This window comes from Aulonocara sp. 'chitande type north' Nkhata Bay, linkage group LG14 (assembly GCF_057382095.1).
Source record: "Aulonocara sp. 'chitande type north' Nkhata Bay isolate Kocher_YH1m ecotype deep benthic linkage group LG14, A_spYH_male_GT1.1, whole genome shotgun sequence".
NCBI lineage: Eukaryota > Metazoa > Chordata > Actinopteri > Cichliformes > Cichlidae > Aulonocara > Aulonocara sp. 'chitande type north' Nkhata Bay.
This window is the reverse complement of record NC_141357.1, coordinates 17,329,633-17,354,657: the sequence shown is the minus strand read 5'-3', so window position 1 is coordinate 17,354,657 and position 25,025 is coordinate 17,329,633. Positions and strand designations below refer to the sequence as shown.

At 39.5% G+C, this 25,025-nt stretch overlaps 1 protein-coding gene across 2 annotated transcripts; it reads right to left on the bottom strand.

Moving 5' to 3' along the window:
• Positions 1-109: 109 nt before the first annotated feature.
• LOC147314373 (beta-galactosidase-1-like protein 2) lies at positions 110-24,887 on the bottom strand. Of its 2 annotated transcripts, none has more exons than XM_086261286.1 (19): positions 24,762-24,887; positions 18,565-18,750; positions 18,356-18,424; positions 17,923-18,018; positions 15,927-16,035; positions 15,281-15,373; positions 15,027-15,108; positions 13,214-13,278; positions 12,901-12,985; positions 10,375-10,518; positions 9,478-9,558; positions 7,824-7,930; positions 6,417-6,563; positions 6,132-6,203; positions 5,703-5,781; positions 5,458-5,545; positions 2,896-3,010; positions 2,090-2,206; positions 110-618 (listed from the first exon to the last, which is right to left on the bottom strand). In XM_086261286.1, the coding sequence occupies exons 2-19, from the start codon at positions 18,726-18,728 to the stop codon at positions 532-534; spliced, it is 1,800 nt and encodes a 599-aa protein (XP_086117412.1). In that variant the 5' UTR covers positions 18,729-18,750; positions 24,762-24,887; the 3' UTR covers positions 110-531. The 2 variants fall into 2 exon arrangements, with proteins under 2 accessions (XP_086117412.1, XP_086117411.1); XM_086261285.1 differs by lacking the exon at positions 24,762-24,887 and adding an exon at positions 21,117-21,679.
• Positions 24,888-25,025: the final 138 nt, after the last annotated feature.

Below are 25,025 nucleotides of genomic sequence, written 5' to 3'. Positions count from 1 at the left end.
AGAGATTTTCAGAGACACTTTGTGTGCATGACCTATCCACAGAAGCACACAACATACCATCAGAAGGTATATTTGAAAAGCAAACAGAGTCAATAAATAAATAAAACAATTTAAAGGTTTCCTCGGCCTTGGTTAGTGGCAGAGAGGTCAAACAACTCTTTATTCACACATTGTTGTTATACAGTCTGGATGCAAGCAATAAATTAAGTCTTTCAGAGGAAGAACATTTATTATAATCAAGTTCACTCTCCTTCCGTTTCTTGATCTCCAATTACGTTTCAGGGTTTAAGGTTAAATCTGTTAAGAAAATAAATAAAAACAAAGCTGCAAACACACAGTAATGAGGAACTGCTGTGAGGAAGTTGGTTACACAGCTGCATTGCTGATGTCGTGCTCACTGACGTGTCAGTCTTGAGTGTTTTTGAGTTGCAGAAAGGCGTCAGTGCAGCTTACAGCGGTCGTGTCCTCCCACGCTATCCTCCCATCCTCCTCCCTCTTCCTCTCTTAATCCACCCTTCCCTCTTGTTCTCCTCACTGGACATCAATAGTCATGCCATAGTCTGGGCTGCTGGCGAACTGGATCTTACCATCGGTTTCCTGCTCTTCAAACACTATGACCTATGACAAGTCAAAAACATTGCATACCGGCTTATTTGAGGTCATGAAAGTACAGTAAGTGTGGGTGTTTAAGAACTAATGTCAACATACGCACACTAAGAGAGGAGAAAACAGGGAGAAAGAGCAGAAATAAAGTTGCAGAGTTGAACAAAACAGATGACTGAAAACTGCAGCGTATGACCGCCAATATGTTTTGTCATATTAGTGGAGCTCATATAAAATAGCATGTGCATATTATATTATATTATATTATATTATATTATATTATATTATATTATATTATATTATAAATAGTGGAGAAAAATCTAAAAAATGTTGTAGAGAAGGGAGAAAAACTGCATAGAACTAAATAAATACACAGATAGTTTTGTACGCACACATTCACTGGCCACTATGTTATGGACGACTTGCTAGTATCAGGTTGGACCCCCTTTGCCTTCAAAACGGCCTGAATTATTCATGGCACAGATTCAAGATAGTGATGGAAACATTCCTGATTGATGTTGGTCCATGCTGACATGATAGGATGACGTGCTGCAGATTTGCCAGCTAAATCTTCATGATGTCAATAAACACATCCCAAAGATGCTCTACTGGACTAAGATCTGGTTACCGTGGAGCCCAGTTGAGAACAATAAACTCATTGTCACATTAAAGAAACCAGTCTGAGATTACCTGAGTTTTTTGAGATGGTGTGTAATCCTGTTGGAAGCAGGCACCAAAGGATGGGTTCACTGTGGTAATAATAGGATGGCAACAATACTCAGGTAGGGCTGTGGCATTTAAACAATGCTCACTGTAAAAATATCCCCCACACCATGACGCCACCACCAGCAAATTGATACCACCACTGATACAAGACAGTGAGTCTTAAAGTTCTGACCCTGCCATGAATGCTGTGGCAGAAACCAGGACTTGGCAGAGCAGAAAACATTTTTCTAATCTTCTTCTATTTTTCAATTTTGTTGCATCTGTACAAACTGTAGCCCTTGTTTCTTGCTCTCAGCTAACAAGAGTGGGAGCCGGTGTGGTCATTTGGTGCTTTAACCGATCAGCTTCAATAAATGATGAACTGTCCTTTCAGAGATGCTCTTCTGCACGCCTCGATTGTTATGAGTGGTTATTCGAGTTTAGCGATTCTCCTCTGATGTCCTCTGATGTCCTGCATCAGAAAAGAAAACTACTGCTCACTGTATAATTGATCTTATTTTCAGACCATTCGCTGTAAACCCTACAGATGTTTGTGTGGAAAGATCACAGTGTAAGCGGTTTCTGATAAAAATTCAGATCAGCCTGTCTGGCACCAACAACCATGAAGTCACTTAAATCACCTTTTTCCCTCATTCTGACTCAGTTTCAACTGCACCAGGTCGTCTTCACTAGGTCTCTTGACTCTAGCTAAAGTGTGTAAAACAGACTTTAAACAGATTTTCTAAACGGTAAGCACATGTGTTTCTGGAGAAGACAGTACCTGGTTGTCACCCCTGTGAAGCCAGGGTCCTGGGACATAGAGAGTTTGCTGAGGACCAGTGGACCAGTAACGTCCCAGATTCTTGCCATTGATGAACACAACACCTTTGCTCCAACCCTGTGAACACAACCAGTTCCCCATTACAGTGCGTAACGATATTAAAATATTAAAAGAAAAAAAACATGTTCCCGACTACCAATAGTAGGTGGACTTACTCATGCCTTACTGAACATCCTTTTCTCCTAAAAACCTCTTTAGAAATTGTCCGATCTCACTAGCAGAGCGAAAGAATAATATCATTGTGTAAATTTGCCCACTGAATTATAAACGAGTCAGCATGCAATCAAGCCATTTATCTGAGCATGTTTTACAGATGTGTATTAACTATGAAATAAAGACTAATTCATTAAATCAACATTCATGACAGTAATTAGAAAACCAAAAGTCAAAGTCGATTATCACTCCCCAAAATGAAATTCAGTGAAAAGCTGATCTCCTAACAGATGTCTGCTCTAAACTGAATTTCTAGCTTGATGTCAGAATTCGTAACAGATTAGAGGAGAGATCCCCCTGATAACACGGTGACGACAGCTTTAGATTGTTTATGTGAAACTTCTGTGTTTCTGTCATCTAGAAGAATCAAAACTCGAAATTCATGCAAAATAAACATCAAGAAAAAATACTTTTAAATTTGAATTTGTGTCAAAAAAAACAAACACCACTCAAATCTGTGAAGTTAGTGAGGATATCATTTCTAATGATGTTTTCCCATTTTGTACAATGGTGAAATCAACTGAATCACTCACAGGGAGTTTGATGAAGGTGTCTTGAGGTGAGCCGTTCACATAGAGTCTGCTGTGGAAAAACCCTGGGAAGGAGGGCTGATGGCGCATGGACATCCAGTGACCTGCACTCTCCAGTCTGTGAAGAATGAATAAAAAGTACAAATGTGAGTTATGTGATCTAAATCTGACTTTAAAAAAATCACTTTTAGCAGGCCTGTTTGTCCGCCAGCAGCATATCACGTCCTTCATACAACATTTATTTTGCTAGCAGTGGAATATGCAGATGTATTTACACACTTCACTTTTTTAACAAGTAAGTGAATTCAAAAGGTTACAGTGATATAAGACCAGAATTTCTTCTCCGGGTAGGAATCTGCAGCTTTCATTGGTACAATGCTTTAGGACTTGACATTTTCAGCGCGGTGCTGAGGTAAGAAATTTTATTTTGAAGCTATACAGCGAGAAATACACTAGATTTGCAATTAAAATGTTACTAGGAAAAAATAAAGACCTCTAACAGGCTGACAGAGTAACCCTAGTGTTCATTAGCAATGAGAAAAACTAAATAAATAAATTGCAGTGTGGGGTACAAATGTGGAGCACAAATATGGCAATATGAGAGGGGATTCTAATAATGCAATCATGAGGGAAAAGCATTTGGTCCATGCAGAGTGCCACCTCCTGCAAAATGGCCTTTTAATGTTTGACTGTAGTGTTGTGCTTCCATGTATAGAAACCACCAGACCCGATGACCATAATGGCATTGATGGCACATTCAAGGTAGGTAGGTCATAGCATCAAAAAACTGCAAGCTGAACTCTCTGAAAATAACACAGATCAGTTTCCACTGCAGAGCTATGTTCAGTTCTTGCATTTGTGTGGCCTGCCCTTGAAGGTAAAAGCCTCAAAGAACATTTCCAGAAAAACAGCAAACATACTGCAGTATTCAATGCCTGCTCTGTTTATCCATGCTAGTCCATTTCTACCCTCAGTGCCTCTTTGTCTTTGCAGTAATTTTGATGTTTTGGAGCTCTTGTAAGACCTAGGATGAAAAGGAAGGACACTCAGGACACAGGTATGAAGGGGATAAATTATCACCCAGCTCAGTTTATTCTTTAACAGAACATATTTATGCTCATTCAGCAGGTCTGCTAATTTATCCAGATAAAGCTTATGCTTATGCAAGAAGCCTGGAGAACTATTCTTGAAGACTACTTAAAGAATCTATAGAAAAACTTGTCTAAGAGAGTTCAGGCTGTGTCAAAGAATAAAGGTAGTCATACCAAATATTGACTTTTAAGCTTCTAACAAACTTCTAACAAAATATAAAGAAATCAGGGTTGGTGCAAGACTTTTACATAGTACTGTATGTTTTTAATGACATTTTGTTGTGTGTTCAACACTTATCTATGACATGGTTGTCCTTGGGCATGGAATTGGCATTTTATATATTGACTTGCCTTTAGAGCCACTAAGTGCTACTAACTCATTGGACCACCACATATTGGGTTAAAGTATTAAAAAGTACAGTTGATGTTTAAAGAGAGCAGAGTGAGGTGGGAACTCATTTTTGTGACTGACCCTCTTGGTTATGCATTTCTGCCAGTTCTTTTCTCGGTGTGCAAAATCTAGGGAGGGAAATATTGAAATCAAGTGTGCAAATATATTTACTAACATTTCCTAAACACAATTTACTGCAAAGCGTGGCGATACTTAACTCCAAAAAAAGAATGTCTTATTCTTTGGTCCTGAAATGGTGCCAATTATTGCTGCACTTAGGAGCCACCTCAGAGGTGTAAGGGTCCGTGCTAGAAGAGAGAGACGCTTCTCCACTCGTGCCAATTTATTTGGAACATCGGACAAAGATGTGATTAAAAACATATCATTTACAAAGTTTGCTCAATGAACTCAGAGATGACCTGGAACCTCCAACCTGAAGGAGTCACAAGATACCAGTGACAACCAAACTTCCAGTTTTTGCCAGCAGATTCTTTTCAACATATTGCGAGTGCTATCTCACAACCTGCAACTGGTTCCAACAGGAAAGTACGGCAGAACGGCGAGAACAGAGGGATGACAATGTTGACTTTGAACCCTACAATTTAACCGTAGAATTTTGAACTTATCATTTCAGGACCATGGAAAGTGCAAGTAGTTTTCACAGTGCTCAGTGTGCCATTAAATCTGCAAACCTGTTGTTTTTACTAAACAAATCCATCTCTCAAACCCATCCCTTGCAGTTATTGGCAGATTTAACATGTCTTATTGAAATCAAGTGACTGTGTTTAGAAAACAGCACAACTTTTGTACATCACTTGTAAAACTAACCCCGCCTGTCAGCGTTATTTGGGGATTATGCTCACACTTTATTTTTGCCCCATTTAGTAAATCTGGCCCTTAATGCTTTTAACTGAAGATGTTTTTGATGTTTTTTTTGTTTTGCATTCTGGCATCATCTCCCCACTATCAGGATGGTGATAAGCAGGATTATTACTAAATGGATTGGATAAGAAAAGGCAAGTTTAAAGACGGGGAAACACAAACGTTGGTGGGGAAACTGAATAATAACTGACACATACAAACCTGTTTACAAAGGCAGGCTTCATATCCAGACTGTGAATATTGAAGTCTCGGAGGGTGTGCTCGTTTAGCAGAATATCGCCAACAAGACCTGAAAGGTGAGTCAAAGCTGCTTCAGTTTCTTTATGGATCTTAAAACAATGTTAATGAGTTTCTCTAAGGGTCTCAAATAAAAGGAAAAGATTTCAAGGCAAGACTCGTCTGACTGGAATGTCTGCAGAGCCATCTGTTTGTTAAACTGCTTGCACCTTTGCGCTGTTCATCCAGGGTTTTTCCATAATTCACTCTTCCACAGTTCTCCACCAGTAAGCCCAGAGTTCTTTTTCCCTTCAGTGGGAAAATACATAAAACATTAAGGGGCATTAATAGAAGAACAGCAGCATTAGCACACAAAAAAATCCATTCAGTTGTTTTGATTTTAGCAACTCATCAAGGCTGATGTGTGTCTACTGTTTTCTGTAAGGCTCAAGGTGACTTTCTCATTTGTTAGGATAAACAGTTGTTTGAAAATTTGCTGTTGGCTTAATACTGGGACCCAGCTGCCAAAAAAAACACCCAGCAGCATCCCCTGAAGCTTTCAGATGCTGCATTCTGTTAAATATTTACAACTTTATTCTTTTCAAACAGCCAACTGTGTCACATTTTCACAGAGAAGGACAGACAGACTCAAAAGTTACCTTCCCATCAGGTACAGCAAGTTCTTGCACCGTATAGTCCAAAACGCCTACAAAATGTTTATCCACAAAAACCTGGGGAAAAGAAGGAAAGTTGAACATAGATGTTTTTGTCTTTCACTGCATTCAATCTTTCCTGAGAACTGCCCACTAATACCAGACCAAATGGTCGCAGCCTTGACTTGTAATCCACAAGTACGCTGATCAGGAAATCGCAGCTTTCTAGGTCCAAATGTTGTCACAAAGACTGTGGATGGACTGTGTGTGTGTCTGTCTTCCTGTCCTTACCAGAGCTCTGTCTCTGACATTGTTCTGCGACTTGAGAGCTCCGCCACTGGTGATGGTGGTCTCATAGAGCGTGTAGCCATATGACTGACCATTGTTACTGTTCACGGGGAGATTCTCCATGTTCACCGGCCTCTCCGACTTGAAAGGCTACAAGATATGCATAAGACAGGTATTTTAACACACAGCATAAATACATATATATACAGTTTGTGTGTGAAATTCGGATTTTTAAAAATATGAATGAATAAAATACAAGATAACCTCTCTCAATACAGATTTGATAAGTCTTCCACTTGCAATATGACCTGATGTTAGTGTTTACCATTAACATTGGCGCTTTCCTATCTGCTGCTCTTTTATTCGGCAACAATCTCCTACCCTTGGGAGGCGCATTATCTACCTTTCACGAGACAATAACCACTCCCTGCTATGACACGATTAACCACATACCTCCAAATGCACAGATACAATATCAAGCTCAGACAACCCACTCAGCAGCTCTGGAGCGGCTGGAGAGAAAACATGCTTTTTAAACAAGGGTGTGCGGCTGGACAGGGGCACAGTAATTGCCGTCTCACAGGAAAGCAAATTATTGCGATGGGGAGTGAATAATTAATGTTGTAAGCAACTGCCAGACCTGCTACATCTGCTCTGAATATAAATGCCATTGAAGAACGAGGCGTAAATGGCTAAATTAGACTGGTAGACATGAAAATAAGCAGAAATGACAACACCACCTTAAAAGGTTGGTTGGTGTTTAACCTTAATTGTTTTCTTCTTCCTCCTCTTTAGCAAAGGGACATTTGTTTTTTTGTGCGTGTGTGTCGCATTCGGGCTTTTATTTCCACAACAATCTCTACAGTCATGAAGCTGCACACGGCTGATTTCTGCTGCTCCCTGAGCAGGCCGCCGGTGTAGTTAGGAGAAAATGTCTTGCTCTGAGCGCTGTTGTTCATTTTCTTGTTCAGACTTCTCACAATAGCAATTCACCAGAATCATTTAAAATTAGCCGGGACACGTGCCTTGTGTGATAATGCTTTGTTTTTGGATCATTTAAAAAATGAGACACAAAAAAATGCTCAACTAAAGATGCATATAAACAAACCCCAAAGAGCACAGATGATTAATTTGACAAACTATAGCTAAAGTTCCTTATCATTTATCTTTTTATTATTATCATTAGGAGTTAGAAAAGCCAGAAAAGTGGCTACAAAAGTTAACAAAGGTAACAACCAAAGGCTAACAGTAAATTGTCTGTGAGCTTGGTTGAATTTCTTATGTATTCTCTCTGTAAACAACCTTGCAGCTTTGCTACACCGTGCAGATGAGCGTTGCTTCGTGAGACGCTGTTATTGTTTATTAATGCGTTCCCCATATTTTGGCACTCGCACTGCGGCTGTAGCTTACCTTGTCAGTGAAGCGCAGACTGTCCCACAGAGAGATGTGCTGCTGGATGACAGCGGGCTGGTATGCTCTCCGCTCATGAACAGGGGGCAGTTCAGGGAGAGGCTGAGCTGTGAAAACAAGGTGGGAAAAATAAGCATAGCCTGCAGTTTGGCTCTCTGTCCTTATCCTCTATTCACCACAAGGAGCTTTATTCTTTAGGGAGCTTTTGTAATTATAAAAGGAGTTTGCCTGCCTGTCAGAATTATCTGGACATGTTCTATACAGACGGGCGACGAATGAAATTCAAGTCTCTCTTAAGAAATTAACAAATATGTGGACCCTCTCACTGTAGTGGTCAAGGATTCAGCTTCTTCCTTTAGTTTGTCAGCTATTAAGAACAATTTTGAATACTGCTGCAAATACAAAGAAGATCTGTTACATCTGGCATGTGAATGATACACTGAAATAGAGAAAAGGTTGCTGGACATCCTCCTAGATTATTAAACCACGACCTCGTACAAGACTTTCATTCTCCAGCCTTTAGATGCTGTCCCTGAAAAACTGTTTGAACCTCCTTGGATGAGCCACAAAAAGTCCTCAGCAGCATCCAGTTTGCATTCCAGTTTACAGTCTCTTTACAACGATTAGCAGTGGTTGCCCATGCCCTCTAACAGCTTTTAAAGGTGTTAAAGCACACAGTGGAAGAAGTTTCACATGGCCAAGTGGTAACAGCTGGAATAGCCAACACCTTTTCTCTAAATATCTCTCTCACTGCCTCAGCGGTGGATCAAATCTAACATAAGATGACTAAGAACACATACAGACACTAACTACAGACTTAAGGCCTGCCTTAAATTCAATAATTTAAGTGATTTAATGTACCGTTCTGTAAGTGTGTTCTGTTGTTTATAGCAGCGAAATAATACGAAATGCCCAAAGAATATAAAATCATAGGCTTGTTTTAAGAGCCATGAACCTTGACAGAGTTCGGGCAGTCAAAGGTAAATCTAAAAAAAAACCACTCCAGGAAAAAGACACAGCTCTGACACAACGTACATGATGACAACCAAACAATAAAAACATATCAAGTTGATCTAATTAAGGAATTAGGTCATGTGTTCGCAGCTGCCGAGAAGAACACAGAGCAGTTTCAGACTCTCATATCCGGGCCATTGCTCATGCTCAGCAGACTACAAACCATAAGGATGAATCACGCACAGGCAGCCTTTCAAACTATCTTCAATCACCACGGTGTTGAGCAAATTATTAGCTTGTTGTGCTGAATTCAATCCCAGATTGCCGAAAGCTAGCCATAGCCACAGAACACTTGAGACTCCTGCACCCGACCGCAAAACCCTTGTTTTACAAAGAGGGAAAACTGCCTAACCAATAAACGTGACAGAAGGCCGAGGATGTAATTTTGAAGATGAGCAGTAATTGAGGGTCATTGACTTGGACACATTTCTGCCACACATGCACAAACCCTCAGACACACACACAAAAACATATCTGTAATCCATGCTTGTAATCATATGCAAAGTGATCCTGCTTTAGCCAACAGAGAACAGGTTCTACAAGGAGAATTTACTAAAGAGGGCGATGGAAGAAAAAGGAGGGGAAGAAGGAGCGATAGAAGATCTGGGAGCCCGTCTCGCCAGCAACGCACAACACTCACTGTGGTAGTGGCTGAATAAATTCCTCAGAAGATGGTACTTGTTGGTGTAATCCCCAGCCTCGGATAATGGAGCATCGTAATCTGAAAGATAATGCGCTATCAGAACATAGGCTCGGGAGGCAGAGAGGGAGGCAGAGATGCCTCTTACTGTGGCAGATGCTTTCACTGTGCGCCCCTATCAAACATCTCGAGGCAGCAGCGGGCCGAGACATATTGCACTTTATCTTGACAGAAAATGGAGGCTTTGTGAGGCAAAAAAGGTAAAAAGGCATTGGGAGAAATAAACACAAGTATGAGGGGCTGCTGAAGGTCAGAGGTGGCCTTGCCTACTGTGGAGCTTGTTTTTTTTAGAATTCTCCTCCTTTCTGAAGAACAAGGTCATTACAATGTTAAGTACCCTAGAGGAGGATATAAAACCCATTGTACCATCTTTAATTTACATTCCCGTGCATTTATTAGGTAATGAATTCATCTGTGTGCTCTGCATATTTATAAGTTTCAGGTCAGATGCTGCTGAGTAGAGATAGCACCATCTACAGACGTCTCAAACATCCTTATCATATTTTTTTTATCTACCAAACAACCTCCCATTTGTTTCAATGTAACAAGCTGACAGAATGAGACTATGTTTCCAATGAGTTATTATCTACATGACGCATGCAAATTTTAGCCTATTGTTGTGCAAAATCCGTGGGCTTTGATAAGTGTCACTAATTACGAATATGTGCCTGTGTTGAATCCTTGCAGCAGGGGCAAGTTAAAGCCTGACCAGCCAGCCATGTATAACTTCATTTTCCTTCCAGCTCTAGCAGAGAGGTTTGTTTATTCAAATGTCAGGAAATACTGGCCAGTGTGCTTTAGAAGCTCATGAAAGACAAACTGATTCGTTCCACATACCGTAGCTTGTTACCATGGGTTCAGGTGCCGGTAGTCCAACAGCAAAGGCCCCACTCATGAAGCCAAAATTTGTCCCCCCGTGGAACATGTAAAGGTTGATGGACATGTCCAGCTTAAGGATTTCGGTCACCACAGGTATCATTTCTGTTGAGAAAACCAAAATAAGGTTTAATTTAGCTGAAAGTTTCCCATATGACCAATGAGTGAAGCAGGGAATAACAAACAGGACTTTAAGTCACAAAAGGGGAAAACAAATCCACACAGACTCGAATTTAATGAGCTAGAGCGGCTGTTTTAATACCCCTGTTGCCCTCAGTGTCACTTTAACTGAAACACAAACCACAAATCCTATTACAGGAAACTATAATTTATTACGGGGCAATGCTCACACCCAAAAAATGGCCTATTTTCTTGCACAAATAAGCTTAATATATTTTGTAATGAACGTGGCTAAGAAGGTAATTAAGAATTTAAATTGAATTTTAGTAGTGTAACTGGACTGAGTTTAATGATTCTAATCAAGAGGCGTTAGCCTTTTTGAATAACAATCGGGCTAGGCGAGCAGTAGAGCTGGACTCGGCTGGTTTCATGGTGGCAGAACTCACTGTGACCAACTGCTGGGTGTGCTGCAGTCTGCAGAGCACTGAACTGTCAAGGACATGAATCCCCCTCTGAATATTTCAGTGTTCATTTCATTGCTGTGACAGTTTCTGCGTGGTGAGGGTTTTTCTTTCTCCCCATTTTCCTTTTCAGAGCATTTTTTTTTTTGTTAAGATGCGGATGGCTGCTAGGAATGACAAGAGCAAAAAGGAGGCTTGAGGCACTGCAATCTTTTCAAGAAATAAGATGTTTCCAAGAGCACTCAGGATGATGATGCCATAGTGTCTGACTGCCATTAATCTCAACAATTGTGAAATAGGTGCTATCATTTACGTCATGACTGTGCATTAGACTATAAATAACACACACAACAGCAGCATATGGAGCATGCTATACAGCTGATATGTGGGGTACAATGTAGAGTTAAAGAGAGAATTCTTAGATTAAAAGACATGAAGATTTGCTGTTTTATACAACCCTGTTAAACATACATACACATATATACATATACACACATATATACATGTATACACATATATATTTCTGTACATTTGTGTATATATATCAGCAAATAGCTAATATATCAGTCAGGCCTGGGTAAAATATAAATAATAATACAATGTAATGATTTTTTAACCAATATAAACCATTATTTAATTTAAAACAGTACAAAGATAAGATATGAAATGATGAAAATAAGAAACTGCATTGCTTTATGAAACTGTACTGCACAAACTTGTTTATCCCAAAATACATAGGAAAACTCCATTAGTATTTACTTTTTCTGCCACTATATACTTTTGCTCCATTGCAATTTAATCCATTTCTATTTTTTTTTATTCAAGTGCAACAATAAACCATTGTAATATGTACAAGTTACATTTAAATTAAATAAGTGAATTGCTATTTCTATACTTTTCCTGTGTTTGCTATAATTTCACATAAAAGTGTCAGAGATTGCAAATATAAAAAAGATTCCACAGGAATTTTGTCATTTTTGGCAAGGTCTCATTTGAAAAGAGATTTTAATTGCAAAGACAAAGATAAAATCAAAATTAAATAAATAAGTAAATGTCCTTTGCTCTTAAGCAGGCAGATATTGCATGAAACATGCATCACGTTATTTCTCATACAAAATACAAACCAGTATAGCAACACTATGGGAAACCCATGATGATGTCTTCCCACCAACAGAAATGTAGTGCACAACACTTGATCTGTATCAGTGTTTTTGTATCCGTTTATCTTTTGTGAGGCTGCAGGAAATACAGATGGGAACTCCTCCACCTCAGTTCACTAAAAATCAGTGAAGCATATCTTTGAACAATTCTGCAATTAAGAGCATGGTACACAGCCTCTGGTCTGTGATACTTGGCTTACAATCAACCAAGCATTAAAGCTATATAAATCTCTAACAAAGCCATCAAACAAGTAAGAAATGACCATATGCTAAGCTGTATACCCCAGCTGCACTGTGTGGGCTCAGCGCCTTCTTTGAAGAAACATGGCGTTAGACACTGTCTTACACTCAGCCTGAAGAAAGGCTCACACAGCTCCCATGGCAGTGAGTTTGTCCTTACACAGTCTTTCCTCTGGCATAGACACTGTTTTATACTCAGCTAAAAGGTTTGTCTTAAACCTCTCTTACCCTACAGCACTGTGACTCTGTCTTACTCTCAAGACAGCCTGTTTTACTTTCACTGATTTTGTAGTAGCTTGCAGCACCAAACCTGTCTTGCTCTTGCCTCAAATTATCCACCACTATCGACCGTCTGTAAAAAAAAAAAAAGTTTCACCCACAACAAAGAATCCATCTGCAGTAATCCTAACTTACGCTCATTCGAACCCCACACGCTCATCATGGATCCTGAATTTCTATTAAAGAAAACATGTTTTTTACATTTGTAAAAATAAAGCACCCCTTACCTTCAGCAGTGTAAACATGGTGGAGCCCGCCCCAGAGATCAAACCAGCCAGACCAGTACTCCATCACCATTTTAGGTTTCTGAGGCTAGTAAAGAAAACATGTTTTAGTGTAACTACTCAACCAGTAAAGCAACTGATAGTTTGAACCTTTCAAATCCCTTTCATAGAAAACAGTTTCAGTTTGTTTTACCAGGATTGTCTAATTCTTGCAGAGAGCAATGCTAACTAAGTGTGGTGATGAGTCTGATTATATCAGAAAACTCCAAAATCTATCAACATGAATTTAACTAATTTAGTGGCAAGAAAGACTTACTTGTATTTGTTCCAGATACTTGATTTCATCTGGGTCCAGTTTTTGAAAATTGATGGTTTCCAGAGCTGCAAACAAAAAAAAGACACATATTACGTTAAATAAGGCACAATATTAAACCACTCTTCAGAGAGGTATTAGTCATTCAACCATGAATTGGTAGTATCTGAATGAAACTAAATGATCCTTTAGTTGGTAAAGACAGGAAAGGCAGGAAATTGTTCTGATAAAAGACTGTGAACATACAATACTGCGCAAAAGTCTTGAGCTTAGCACTTAGCACTAATTGGAATCACTCAAGCATAAAAAAGGCACCTAACTCAAGGGAGATGTGTATACATGTAACAGAATACTTAGCAAAGAGAACATTTTAAATTGTATCTTTAGGCAATTTGTTACCAGCAGCCTGTTGTAGAAACACATAATTTGTTCCAATTTATTTAGCTGAATCTATGAAAACTGCCAAAGATAACAGTCTGAAAGGCATAAAACAGTATTTCTGCTCTAACAATGTGATTCCCAAAGAACAAACAGCCAAGAATTTGTCATATCTCAGCAAACAATTTTGAGGAAACTGGACAAGTGAATTATCTGCAGCTGTAGATAATCTTAAATCGAGTGTAGCTCCAGCGGTAGAGCACGTCATCCATTAATTAGAAGGTTAGTGGTTTGATCCCTGGCTGCTCCAGTTTGCATGCCAAAGTATTCCTGGATAGAAAGTTAGACAGAAAGCACTTGGGTGTAGCGGGGGAAATAAACGTTTGTATGATAGGTAAAAGAGGCACGTTGCATAAAGTTCCCCGAGTGCTTGAGTAGAGTAGAAAACTGCTATAGAAGAACCTGTCCATTTAGCAGATTAACAGTATCCTTTAGAAAGTCGTCTCACTTCAAAGCTCATAACCTGCGAGATGCAGCTGACCTCTCAGGGGATCAATCTACTGTTCACCAAAACGTGATCAGAAATGGTCTCAGTGAAAGGGTGACTGTCAAGAAACCATTTGCAAGGATGAGAAACAGGGAGAAAAGGCTGAGCTCTGCCATATTACACGACAACAATTACCCTATCAGTCATGGACAAACCTCCCAAAAGCCGCAAGCTCAACATTATTGAAGCAGTGTGAGATCATCTTGACAGAGAACAGAACAAAAGGCAGCTAACATTCAAAGAAGAGCTTTGAATGTCCTTCAAGAAATCTGGAGAATTATTCCTGAAGACTACTTCAAAAAAGCTTGTTTACAGGAGTCTATGAGCGTCAGTGTTGAAAAAAGAAGGTGGCCACAAACTGAAACTCTGTGTTAGCCTTTATTTTGTATTTCCACTAATGCTTGCACATAGTTTAATAAACTGTTTTTCCCATTTTCCTAACAAAATAGAAAGAAATGAGAGGTAGCTTGAGACTTTTGCACAGTACTTTTGAAAAATTATTAGAAATACATTTAAATACTTTAAGTGATTCTCAGAAGAAGGTTCAATATAACATACCCTGGTGGATGCTGCTTTCTAATTATATGAATACTACACACCGGAATATATCAGTAATACCAAGTATCAATCAAAATGCTTTAGCACTGCAGTAAAAACCAACAGTACATAATGGTTACTAATTAATGTGAATTCAAAAACATTTCTGGTATGACACTAAGATTTGGTTCTGCATTGTAGTTGTGCAACACTGGCCTGCACTTATTTCAGACGTTTTTGCCGTTGTGCATAAAAATGAGACACGCCAGCCAACATATTGTAGAATGTGTGTGTGATTGATTGGCCATTTGTGCATACAGCAGCTTGTTTGTCTGCCAGCCAATCTGACAATACCTCCTTTCACTCCTCCAAGCTTCAGCCCGTCCTTGTTGTCTGAGGTCAGCAGCAGCTCTGTGATACCCCTTGACAATAGCGCCTGTAAAGATCAGAGGGTGGGGGTATTATAGAGGAAACTAAACAAAACCAAAATTATATATTATATTTTTGAATATATATATATATATATATATATATATATATATATATATATATATAGTAAATAAGTGCAAACCTATTTATTGATAGTTCTTTATTAACTACCTCCTTACCTCCTTGATGAAGGGCATGTAATTTTCATCTGTAGCATAGGAGCCATATTCATTCTCCACTTGAACTGCTATAATCGGGCCACCCTTGGAGTACTGTGCAGCAATTAGCCATATATTAGGACATACAGTATGACTTGACACAAGTTCTTTCTCGTTCCTATCCTCAGCATAGTTAAAATGGAAAAAAAAAATTGAGATATGAAAGCTTTAGTGTTCAGTGATGCACGGAGCTGATAAAAAAAATAAGGCTGTGAACACAAGATAAGCAACTCAAGAGTGTCTGGTAACCACTGTAAGCCTTGCTAAAACTGTTTACCACGTTCTTAATGGCAGCCGGGCCCTGCACGGCATTTCAGGACGTTGTAATGAAAATATTGATGTAGCGATTGAGGTTATAAAAGTGTCATCATCTTACAATTGTTGTATCACATTGGAGTCATGATTGCTTTTTAAACTGTGTGCTTACTGAATTTAAAAGAAAATCTATTAAATTTGTATGTGACATCTGTTTGTTATTTCTCTTACACCATAGTACTTTGGCGTAAGTCATTTTTCTCAGCCCCCCTCGCAACTGGAACATTAATAAGCATGTTTCACTTATAAAGGTCAGGACCTCTACATTTTCAGTAAACTCATAGAAAACTACCTGATGTGGGACGACTTTCTTTATGACCTCATCAAAAAAGGAGTTGGCTGCATCGGTGAATCCAGAGTAGGTTGTTCTCAGTTTCATCTGGGGATCACTTAGCAGCCAGCTGAAAAGAAATCACAGCGCAAAGTGTTGTGATGCGATTTCACTTTACGATTTTAAAGACAGCTGCACCAAGCTGACCTAAGAATGGCTACCGTCAAGCAGAGGAAGTCATGCTTTAGTGCATTTTTCTGTCCCTCTCGCTCAGATTTGACAATTATCAAATAATTACCTCAACCTCACATTCCCAAAAGGAAAATACTGCTCTAAAAATACTACCTTATTCCTGCCAGCAATTATCTGATTATCTGTCTGAATCTATCGTGATTACAGAAGTAAATCAATTCATCTTTCAGGGAGATGTGCCTGTCAGATTTAATTATGGCTGTCGCCAATATATCTCTAAAAGTCTGCTGGTAGTCCTCAGTGACTTTCATTCGAGTAACAGCAGTGGCAAACTTACATGGCGTACTGCATATTGCTGTTTATTCTTAATAAGCCTATGTGAGGCCCTGTTGTATTGCAGGTGCAAACCTGTAAGGTGGGTCTTACAAACAAACAAAACAAAACAAAATAAACAAAAAAAAATATTTCCAGAAGAAATCAAGCAATTTTTGTCCTTGCACACTTAAAAAAAAACTCAGATGACTTAATAATGAGGCAGTTCTTATATTTACTAAACAAATTTTGCCCTCTGCAAAGGAACCACTTGATAATAGAAGTTATAAAGTACTGTGCAAGAGTTTGTTTTGTTGGGAAAATGAAAAATGGCTGCAGCATTTAATTTAAACATCTACAAACATAAAATGAAAGTCTTCAGGAGTAGTTCTTCATGCTTCTTGAAGGACATCCAAAACACTTATTTAGATGTTCTAGATGTTGTTCTGTTCTCTGTTAAGATATTGAGGTCTGGGCTAAAGGGAAGGCCAATCCATGACTGACAGCGACTATGTGTTTGTTCATCAAGTTATGCTTTTACTGGATCAACAGTGTGTTTGAGATCATTTTCATGCTAACAAATGAAGCTGCAGGCAACCAGATACTGTCCAGATGGTGTTACACAGTGGATGAAAATCTGACAGTACTTTTCTCCGTGCATAATTTCATTCATTTGTGTCAAGATCTCCAACACTACTACTGGAAGAATGCAGCTTTACACCATGACAGAGCCTCCACTGTGTTTTGCAGATGACTGCTGACACTCACTGTTGCACCTCTCTCCCAACCTCCTTCATACATATTGATAACATTTTAACCAAAAATGTCATACTTGCATTCATCAATCCATCAGACCTGTTTGCCGACTGATTTTCAGTCCAGTTCTTGAGCAATTTGGCTAGCCTCGGTTTTTTCTCTACATTTCCCTTCCTAACGAATGGCTTCCTGTCAGCATCTGTTCCACTGAGACCATTTCTAATGAGGCTAATAGTTCTTTGAAATCACCTGTAAAACAACTCACAATGAAATACTATTCCATGCCTGTGAAAGTGCCTAAAAATACAATTTAAAATTGGTTCTTTGGTAAATTCTTTGTTATGAGTAAACACAACACTAGTCCATCAATTGAGCTATGGGCATTTTTACGCTTGAATCATTGAACTGAATCATTTAAACAAGCAGAAAAACTAAACAAAAAACATTCCTCTGAAAATGGTCAGGTACAAGAACTGCAGTGAAAATTAGTGAATGTCAATCTAAAACAATTCTCAACGCTCTTCTAAAAGTCTGGAGAACTATTGTTTAAGATCATTTTAAATATTACGAGGAAGTCTGCTTCCTTGGAGGCAAAATATAAAGAAATGATTTTGCACAGCACTGTAATCAAGTTAAACTGCTTAGCAATCTACTAGCTGTTTTACGCATCAGATTCCAGAGTAACTAATGCTTTAAGGCACTTACAAATTATGTATAAATATACAGTAACACTTGATTGCATATCTAAAATCTTTACCTGGGTAGTCCCCCTAAGTCCCACTCAGCACAGATGTAAGGCCCTGGTCGCAGAATCACCCAGAGGCCCAAGCTGGCTGCAAGACGTAGGTAGGCTCTAAGGAACGGATGTAAAATGAGCTGTCAGTGGGGGCCATTTATTATGAATAAAAGTCAATAAAGTATTTAAATGAATAATATATTTTCTCACTGTAAAATATTTTTCTTAACCTTCATCGTGTACTTTGAAAACAAAAAACAGATTTAACAGGCCAATGACATTATAATTAATAACTCAATCACTGACAGACAAAGTTCACTAATTGATTTAAAACATTTCTTATAACCTCAAATCACTCAAGGCTGGCAAACTCAAGTCTTTAGCAATATAACAGTGCCATCTGCAGGCGATCTTCTGAATTCCCTGAAAGCCTTCCCCTGCCTTCAGTCCTTACTCTAAATCTAGCTGATCCTCAAACTTGAAGACCCCCCGCTCTGGCTCGTGCAGGTTCCAAGGAACATATCTGAAAAAAGAAATTAAACTTTTTTAAATGCATACGTGTGCATTATTATGTGCATTATTTCAGCCGCAAACTCCTTACAGAAGTATGAGCAATGAATTTTCCGCTATGTGTTCAGACAGTCTTGAGTTGTAGTAGCTTACGTAGTCAGAGTATTAAGGCCACAGGCCTTCATCTTCAGCAGCCGGTCCTCCCAGTAAGCTCTTGGGACACGGAAGTAATGAATGGAGCCTCCCAAGATGAGGAAAGGTTTTCTCTCCAGAGTGAACTGAGAAGAGTTGGCTCTCAGGCCCTCCACACGGTTCATTCTTCTTGTTTCAGGGTGGTTCCTAAGAGGCAAAACTTTGAAACTGTGAAAGAACTCGCTGAACAAGAAAAGGAAAACTGCTAATATTTAAAATCTGTTGCAAGTTCGCGGAAATCTCCCTTACTGAAGCGCAGAGGTAATAGGTAGCTTGTATATCTTATCGTGGTGAGCATAAAAGGAAAGCCACACCTTTAGGGGTCAATGGTTAGTGTAAGCACTATATTGAAATACTGAGATTGTCTTTTGTCAGCTTGCAATAAAATGCTTATGGCTGATTATCTTGAGTTTGATTTTGAGTTCTGATCACTACTAGATTCACGAACCAGTTCTCTCATGTTTTACTGCGTCACCCTTGTTTTTACACTATTTAAAACCTATATTAATTTAAAAAATAGTACAACGGCAACATTGTACTATGTTTGGGTGGGAGGAGGGGAGGGTTGCATCAGTGTTACATCATCATAATTTCTTTTAGTAATTTAGTAAATGTCTGCAAACATTTAGTTTTTGCAGGTCTTGAAGGTCTTGGTTACTATATAACTTCAGCTGCTTCAGAGCTAATTTGTTATACTTTTAAATTCGTTATATTTTTAATGTGTTTAGTGGATATTTCCCCGCAGAATCATGCTGCTGTAATACGGCCAAAATGTCAAATACAAAATTATACAAAATTCCTCCATTTGAACAAAAGCAAAACAGAAATGATTCTACTTGGGCAACCCAAACGCATTAGACGGGTAAGACAGCACCACTGGACTCTTAGCCTCTTCCTGTCATCTGGTTGCAATGAACCTTGGTGTGATTCTTGACTGTGCATTAACATTTGATAAACTAATTAGCTGTTTTGTTAAGACATGCTTCGTTCAATCAGGTGAAGGCCTACCTCGCGCCACCTGACTTTGATTGTGTAATTTACCAGTTTATTACCTCTTGTCTCGATTATTGTAACTCTTTATATGTTGGCTCTAATCTTATTTCGTCATCTTCAAGTCGTTCAAAATGTAATGTGATGACATTACACCTGTACTGGTGTCCTTTACACGGGCGTGCAGTCCCTTTCAGGATCCAGTTTAAAATTTTATACTTGTTTTTAAGCGTCTCAGTGGTTTGATGCCTTTACTTAACATAACTTTTAAAACCCTAACAGAGCACTGAGGTCTAGAACCATCTGCTCTAGGACATTTCTAGATCTAGGCTTAAAAGCAGAGGCTACATAAATAAACTTTGACTTGACTTGACAAAATGTGGCATTGTCCTCGTGGAGGCTTTCCCAAACGAATATGTTGATTTGAATGGCAGATTATCACTTGGTTACCGGTGCCTTTGCAAGTGTGCAGGTTACCTATGGTTTGTGTAAGATTGTGAAAGCTTGTTTTTAAACTGGTTTCAAACAAGTTGGACAGTACCTCTTCTTTTTATTGCAGAGGAAAGTGTCTATGTCATCTAAAAAGAATTTAAACAGTCAGCACATGTTTTCACCTCAGTCCATCTGAATTGAGCTCTGGCCCAGAGGACATCTTAAGGTTTCTGGAGGTGTTTTTGTTCATGTTTATCTTCCATTTGCACATGCAATGATAAACAGTGTTTCTCTGTTTCTGAGTTAAGTTTTTTATGCAGTGTTGCCTGAATGCCCAGAGATCACGTCCATTCAGCACTGGTTATCTGCATTTCCTCTTACATGTAGCTATTTCTCCTTATTGTGTTTAATCTTTTAGTGATGCTCAGATGATGAAATCCCCGCATGCTCGTATTGGAAATCTAGACGGATAAATGCTATTCTTCAGTTATTAAACTATTTTCTCTCATAACCTTTCAGAGAGTGGTGAACTTAGCCTCTCTGTGATGTTCTTATCGTCACTTTTCATACCTACTATTTCTACTGGCCTGTTGCAGGGTTATCTAAGCAGCAGTTACATGCCTAATTTACATTTTACATAGCATCCCAACCTTACTGAAAAAAGCTGAATATATTTCAGCTGAATAACATCACACAAGTTTTACCTTATCCGTTTTTTTTTCACATACTACAGTCTAAGAATAATAATTTTAATGTAAATCTCCAGCGTTTTGTTTTGTTTTTTTAATTCTCTAGGACTAGGCTTGAGTATAAAATGTGTGTGGGAAAAGTGGGCCAGTGAAAGACAAGTAGCTGTTACGTAGACACGTAGAGTCTAACAGGTGAGCCAGATACGCGTTCACAGGTGCCCTGGTCAGTCGCTGTGTAGCTGAGTTGAATACGGACCAGTAGCTCCAAGCACGATTCGTGGAGCTTAACAATCACAAACTGTAAACATTTCACGTATCAGTGTGCGAGATGTCTTCACGCACATAACTCTTAGTAAAAGTTAGTGACCGGTAAAAACAGCGCTGTATCAGTGTTTGCCTTACCTTGTAAAGCGATACATAATTATTCCCGCGGCAGCGACGCAAAGTAGAAGAAAATATCGTTGCTTCAAGGATAGACGAAGACCAATCACTGAGCTTTCCATTGGTATCAACAATACATTAATGACAGCACGCTGAACCTTATTGTGTTAACGCCTTTTAAAAGCCATATTTCCACAATTTAGTCTTCCGAGTCTCCTTCCAGCATGGAGCCTGACAGACGAGTCTTCTCAACTAAGGATATTGCTAGCTTAACGTAGTTTCGTGAAACCTGTGAAGAATTGAATGATACCGCCAGCATTCGTACTTCCGGAATTAATTATTAAAAACTAATGAATTCGCTATGGGTAATTCAAGTATTTTTTCTGATCGCGCTACAAAATAAAGCTTCTTATTCCCATGAGAAGCGAGCGTCCGAGTCCGAAAAGTCCAATGAAATAGTGATGGGTCGGTCGCGAACGAAATGGCTCTTAGAGCCGGATCTTTGAAGTGAACGTTGCGAGCCGTGGGGTTTTATTTTTCTTTCTCCTGCCCTCTCTTTCACTTTTTTTGCTTCACGCTGCAAGTCACCCTTGTGTTTGCACTGAGCAGAGACGGCAAACAGAGCCTTGCGTTTGCGTCCCTCCCCCCTGAGCTGAGGGGGCGGGTGGTAGTTACACTTGCAACAGCAGTAGCACACAACAAGAGCAGGAGGGAGAGGGGAAAAAAGGCAGCCGGGAGCAACAACAAGAGACAACACCGTCACACTGGAAAGGTACAGTAAAGAAAATGAGTAACACCAAGAAAAGAAGCAAAGTCTGGAACCATTTCAGTCTTATTGACAACACAAAGGCAGAGTGTAGAGTCTGCAAGAAAAGGATATAATATAGAGCCGGCTCCAAAAACAACATGCACAGGCACCTAAGAAATGTCCACCCATCAGTGCAATGGGAAGATAAAACGCAGTCAGTTGAGTGTGACATTAATATTTCTCAGTGACAACCTTTCCCTTAATTAAAGGTCTGGGCGTTCTCTCCCCCCCCCCCCCCCCCCCCCCCCCCATATTCTATTGTGTTGTGGTTTGCAGTGTTTTGTGTTGTTTCACTTTAAATTTGTTTAAAAGGAAAAAGCTGAAAATTTAACTACTTAAAAGTTTAAATGTATGAAATGTAAATAGTTGTTTTTTGTATTTTATAATTTATTTATTACAGTTTATGTGGAGTGAATAAATAAAAGTATGTCTAAAGTGGCCACTAGAGACAAAGCACATACAAAACTCCAAAACACAACACAAGTGCTCCAGGATGCTAGGGGCCGTGTTGAGCTTTTGTTACCTAGTGGCTACACAAGCCAGCAAGTACTAACAATCGGATTGGGTGTGTGGTAGCAACAGGTAAATTAATTTTTCTTTAATTATTTGAATATATATATAAAAAAAAAACACCCAGCACGCCCCTGCGGGCGGTTTATCCTTCAAGCTCGGGTCCTCTACCAGAGGCCTGGGAGCTTGAGGGTCCTGCGCAGTATCTTAGCTGTTCCCAGGACTGCGCTCTTCTGGACAGAGATCTCCGATGTTATTTCCGGGATCTGCTGGAGCCACTCGCCTAGCTTGGGAGTCACCGCACCTAGTGCTCCGATTACCACGGGGACCACCATTACCTTCACCCTCCACATCCTCTCGAGCTCTTCTCTGAGCCCTTGGTATTTCTCCAGCTTCTCGTGTTCCTTCTTCCTGATATTGCTGTCATTCGGAACCGCTACATCGATCACTACGGCCGTCTTCTTCTGTTTGTCTACCACCACCAGAGGTGGGACCAAGTCATTGTTTTGCAAGTCTCAAGTAAGTCTCAAGTCTTTATCCTCAAGTCTCAAGTCAAGTCTCAAGTAATGTCAGGCAAGTCAGAGTCGAGTCTCAAGTCACTGGTGTAAAAGTCCGAGTCAAGTCACAAGTCTGAAACTTTGAATTTCAAGTCCTTTCGAGTCTTTAAAAAAAAAAAACACGAAAAAATAATGTTGCAGTTATATGCTAAATGTAAATATTAGACCATGTAATTTTAAAATCTGTGTTTTTCTCAACACATGACAAAATAGTGAACTTAGAAAATATACACAAATTGTGAAATTGCACCTCTTTAAAATGCAGCTCAATTAAACCTAGCTCCAAGAATAATTTTCACCGACAGTTCTGAGATAAGCTGCATGTTATTCTTGGATGCGGTTGTAGGACCAGCTTTAAAATCGCATGACAAAAATATCATACACATTAAAAAAAACTGCATCACCAACGTAGCCTGGACAACATTTGCTAGTTAGATGAAGTCAGCTATCTCATCGTAGCATATTTATTAGGGGTGCAACGATACACAAAATTCACGGTTCGGTTCGATACTTTGGTGTCACGGTTCGATATTTTTTCGATACAAAAAAAATGTTCATGCCTTTTTAATTTGTCATTTATTAAAATTATAAATATATATTTTAACTCAAAAGTACAGTTTTTAAATTTAACCCTAACCCTTGTGCGTGTTTTTTATTTTGACAGCGAATGCGCACCTGCGGACCACTTATGTGCAGCCCTGGTTATTTAGCTCGTCATATTGCAGCCACAGAAATTCTTTTGTCCATGAAACCATAAAGCTGCACTTTCTTTTTGCCTTATAGTCTGATTTGTCATAACTTCTCCGTTTTGTGGTAAGCTTTTCTTTGGCTGTCACTTCTTCACCCTGACCTGTCTTATTTGGCTCAGCAGAACTAAAATATATATACTGCTGCTTTTACACACACACTCACATGACGGTCAGCGATTCTCTGCGCGATCAACCTCTCACATGTTTAAGCTGCGGGAGATTTCACTTGTCATGTTTGCATAGTAAGCTAACGATTAATAAGACGATGTCAGAGGAATTGGTGCACAAATTATCATCACTCACAGATCAGTGCTGTCGCTCTCTATACACAGTTCGCACGATTGCAAAGTGAAAGCAAAAAAACAAGCGCAAATTCAAACGCGACTTCAATATGTCACATATTGACAGTGGCTCACCGATGCCAATGACATAATTACCCAGCTACATTTCTGAAAGAATGCAAAAGCATTGACATATATCTTTCCTTCCTACAATAGCCCGACGGGCAGGGCAGAGATAGATTTTGGTAGCCCGACTGAAAAAAATCGCTAGCTCCGGGACGTCGGGCTAGCGATATTGCGAGCCCTGTATCTGATTGAGGAATCACTCATCTTTGGAAAAGAGAGTTTATTACAGAGAAATGGCTCTTTCCAAAATAAAAGCTATACTATCCGCTTCTTCTGGGCTATATTCTCAGCAGCATAAGGAGAATCATGTGCTAACAGCTGTCTAAATGACTCGGCTAAAGTTAGTAGCATGCTTGTTGTTTTGGTCTTTGCACTAGGATGATGTCGGAGTAAATGTGCAGTCATATTCGTTGTGTTCCCACTAGTGCTTTCAGGTTAATCTCGTTGAAATGACCTTAACGCCACAACACTGCAAATCTCCGTTAACGAGCTACCGCCGATCGCCCCGTGTGTGGGGCTAGACGGCCAACACGTTAACGAGCTAACTGCGCTAACACACTAGTTCCCACCCATGTAATTGAGCATTGCATGGTACATCCAACATACTGTTTTACTTTAGTCCATGACTCGCTTACCTTCAGGGTCATACGTCACATGAAAACCAAAATAATTCCAAACACCAGATCTGAATGAGGGTGGGGGAGGTCCATGTGTCTTGCTAGCTTGCCCTGCACGCTTCCTTCTGACTATGCTGTCTGTGTTGAGCGCTCAGTGGATCTGCGCTCGACAGTGCAGCCTAGGCGGAGTAGTCGAACGCAGATTCACTGAGCGCTCAACACAGACAGCATCATCGGAAGGAAAGTTGATAAAATAAATTACAAATGTTGTATTGTTCGATA

What these genes read in the sequence shown, in the direction of transcription:
- LOC147314373 (XM_086261285.1), bottom strand. Translation starts at nt 21,217, where the DNA reads ATGGAAAGCTCAGTGATTGGTCTTCGTCTATCCTTGAAGCAACGATAT. An exon ending in CCATGTTTACACTGCTGAAG is followed by an intron (nt 10,519 to 12,900) that starts GTAAGGGGTGCT and finishes TTTTCTCAACAG; the next exon opens with AAATGATACCTGTGGTGACC. An exon ending in TTTATTCAGCCACTACCACA is followed by an intron (nt 7,931 to 9,477) that starts GTGAGTGTTGTG and finishes TTGTTTTCACAG; the next exon opens with CTCAGCCTCTCCCTGAACTG.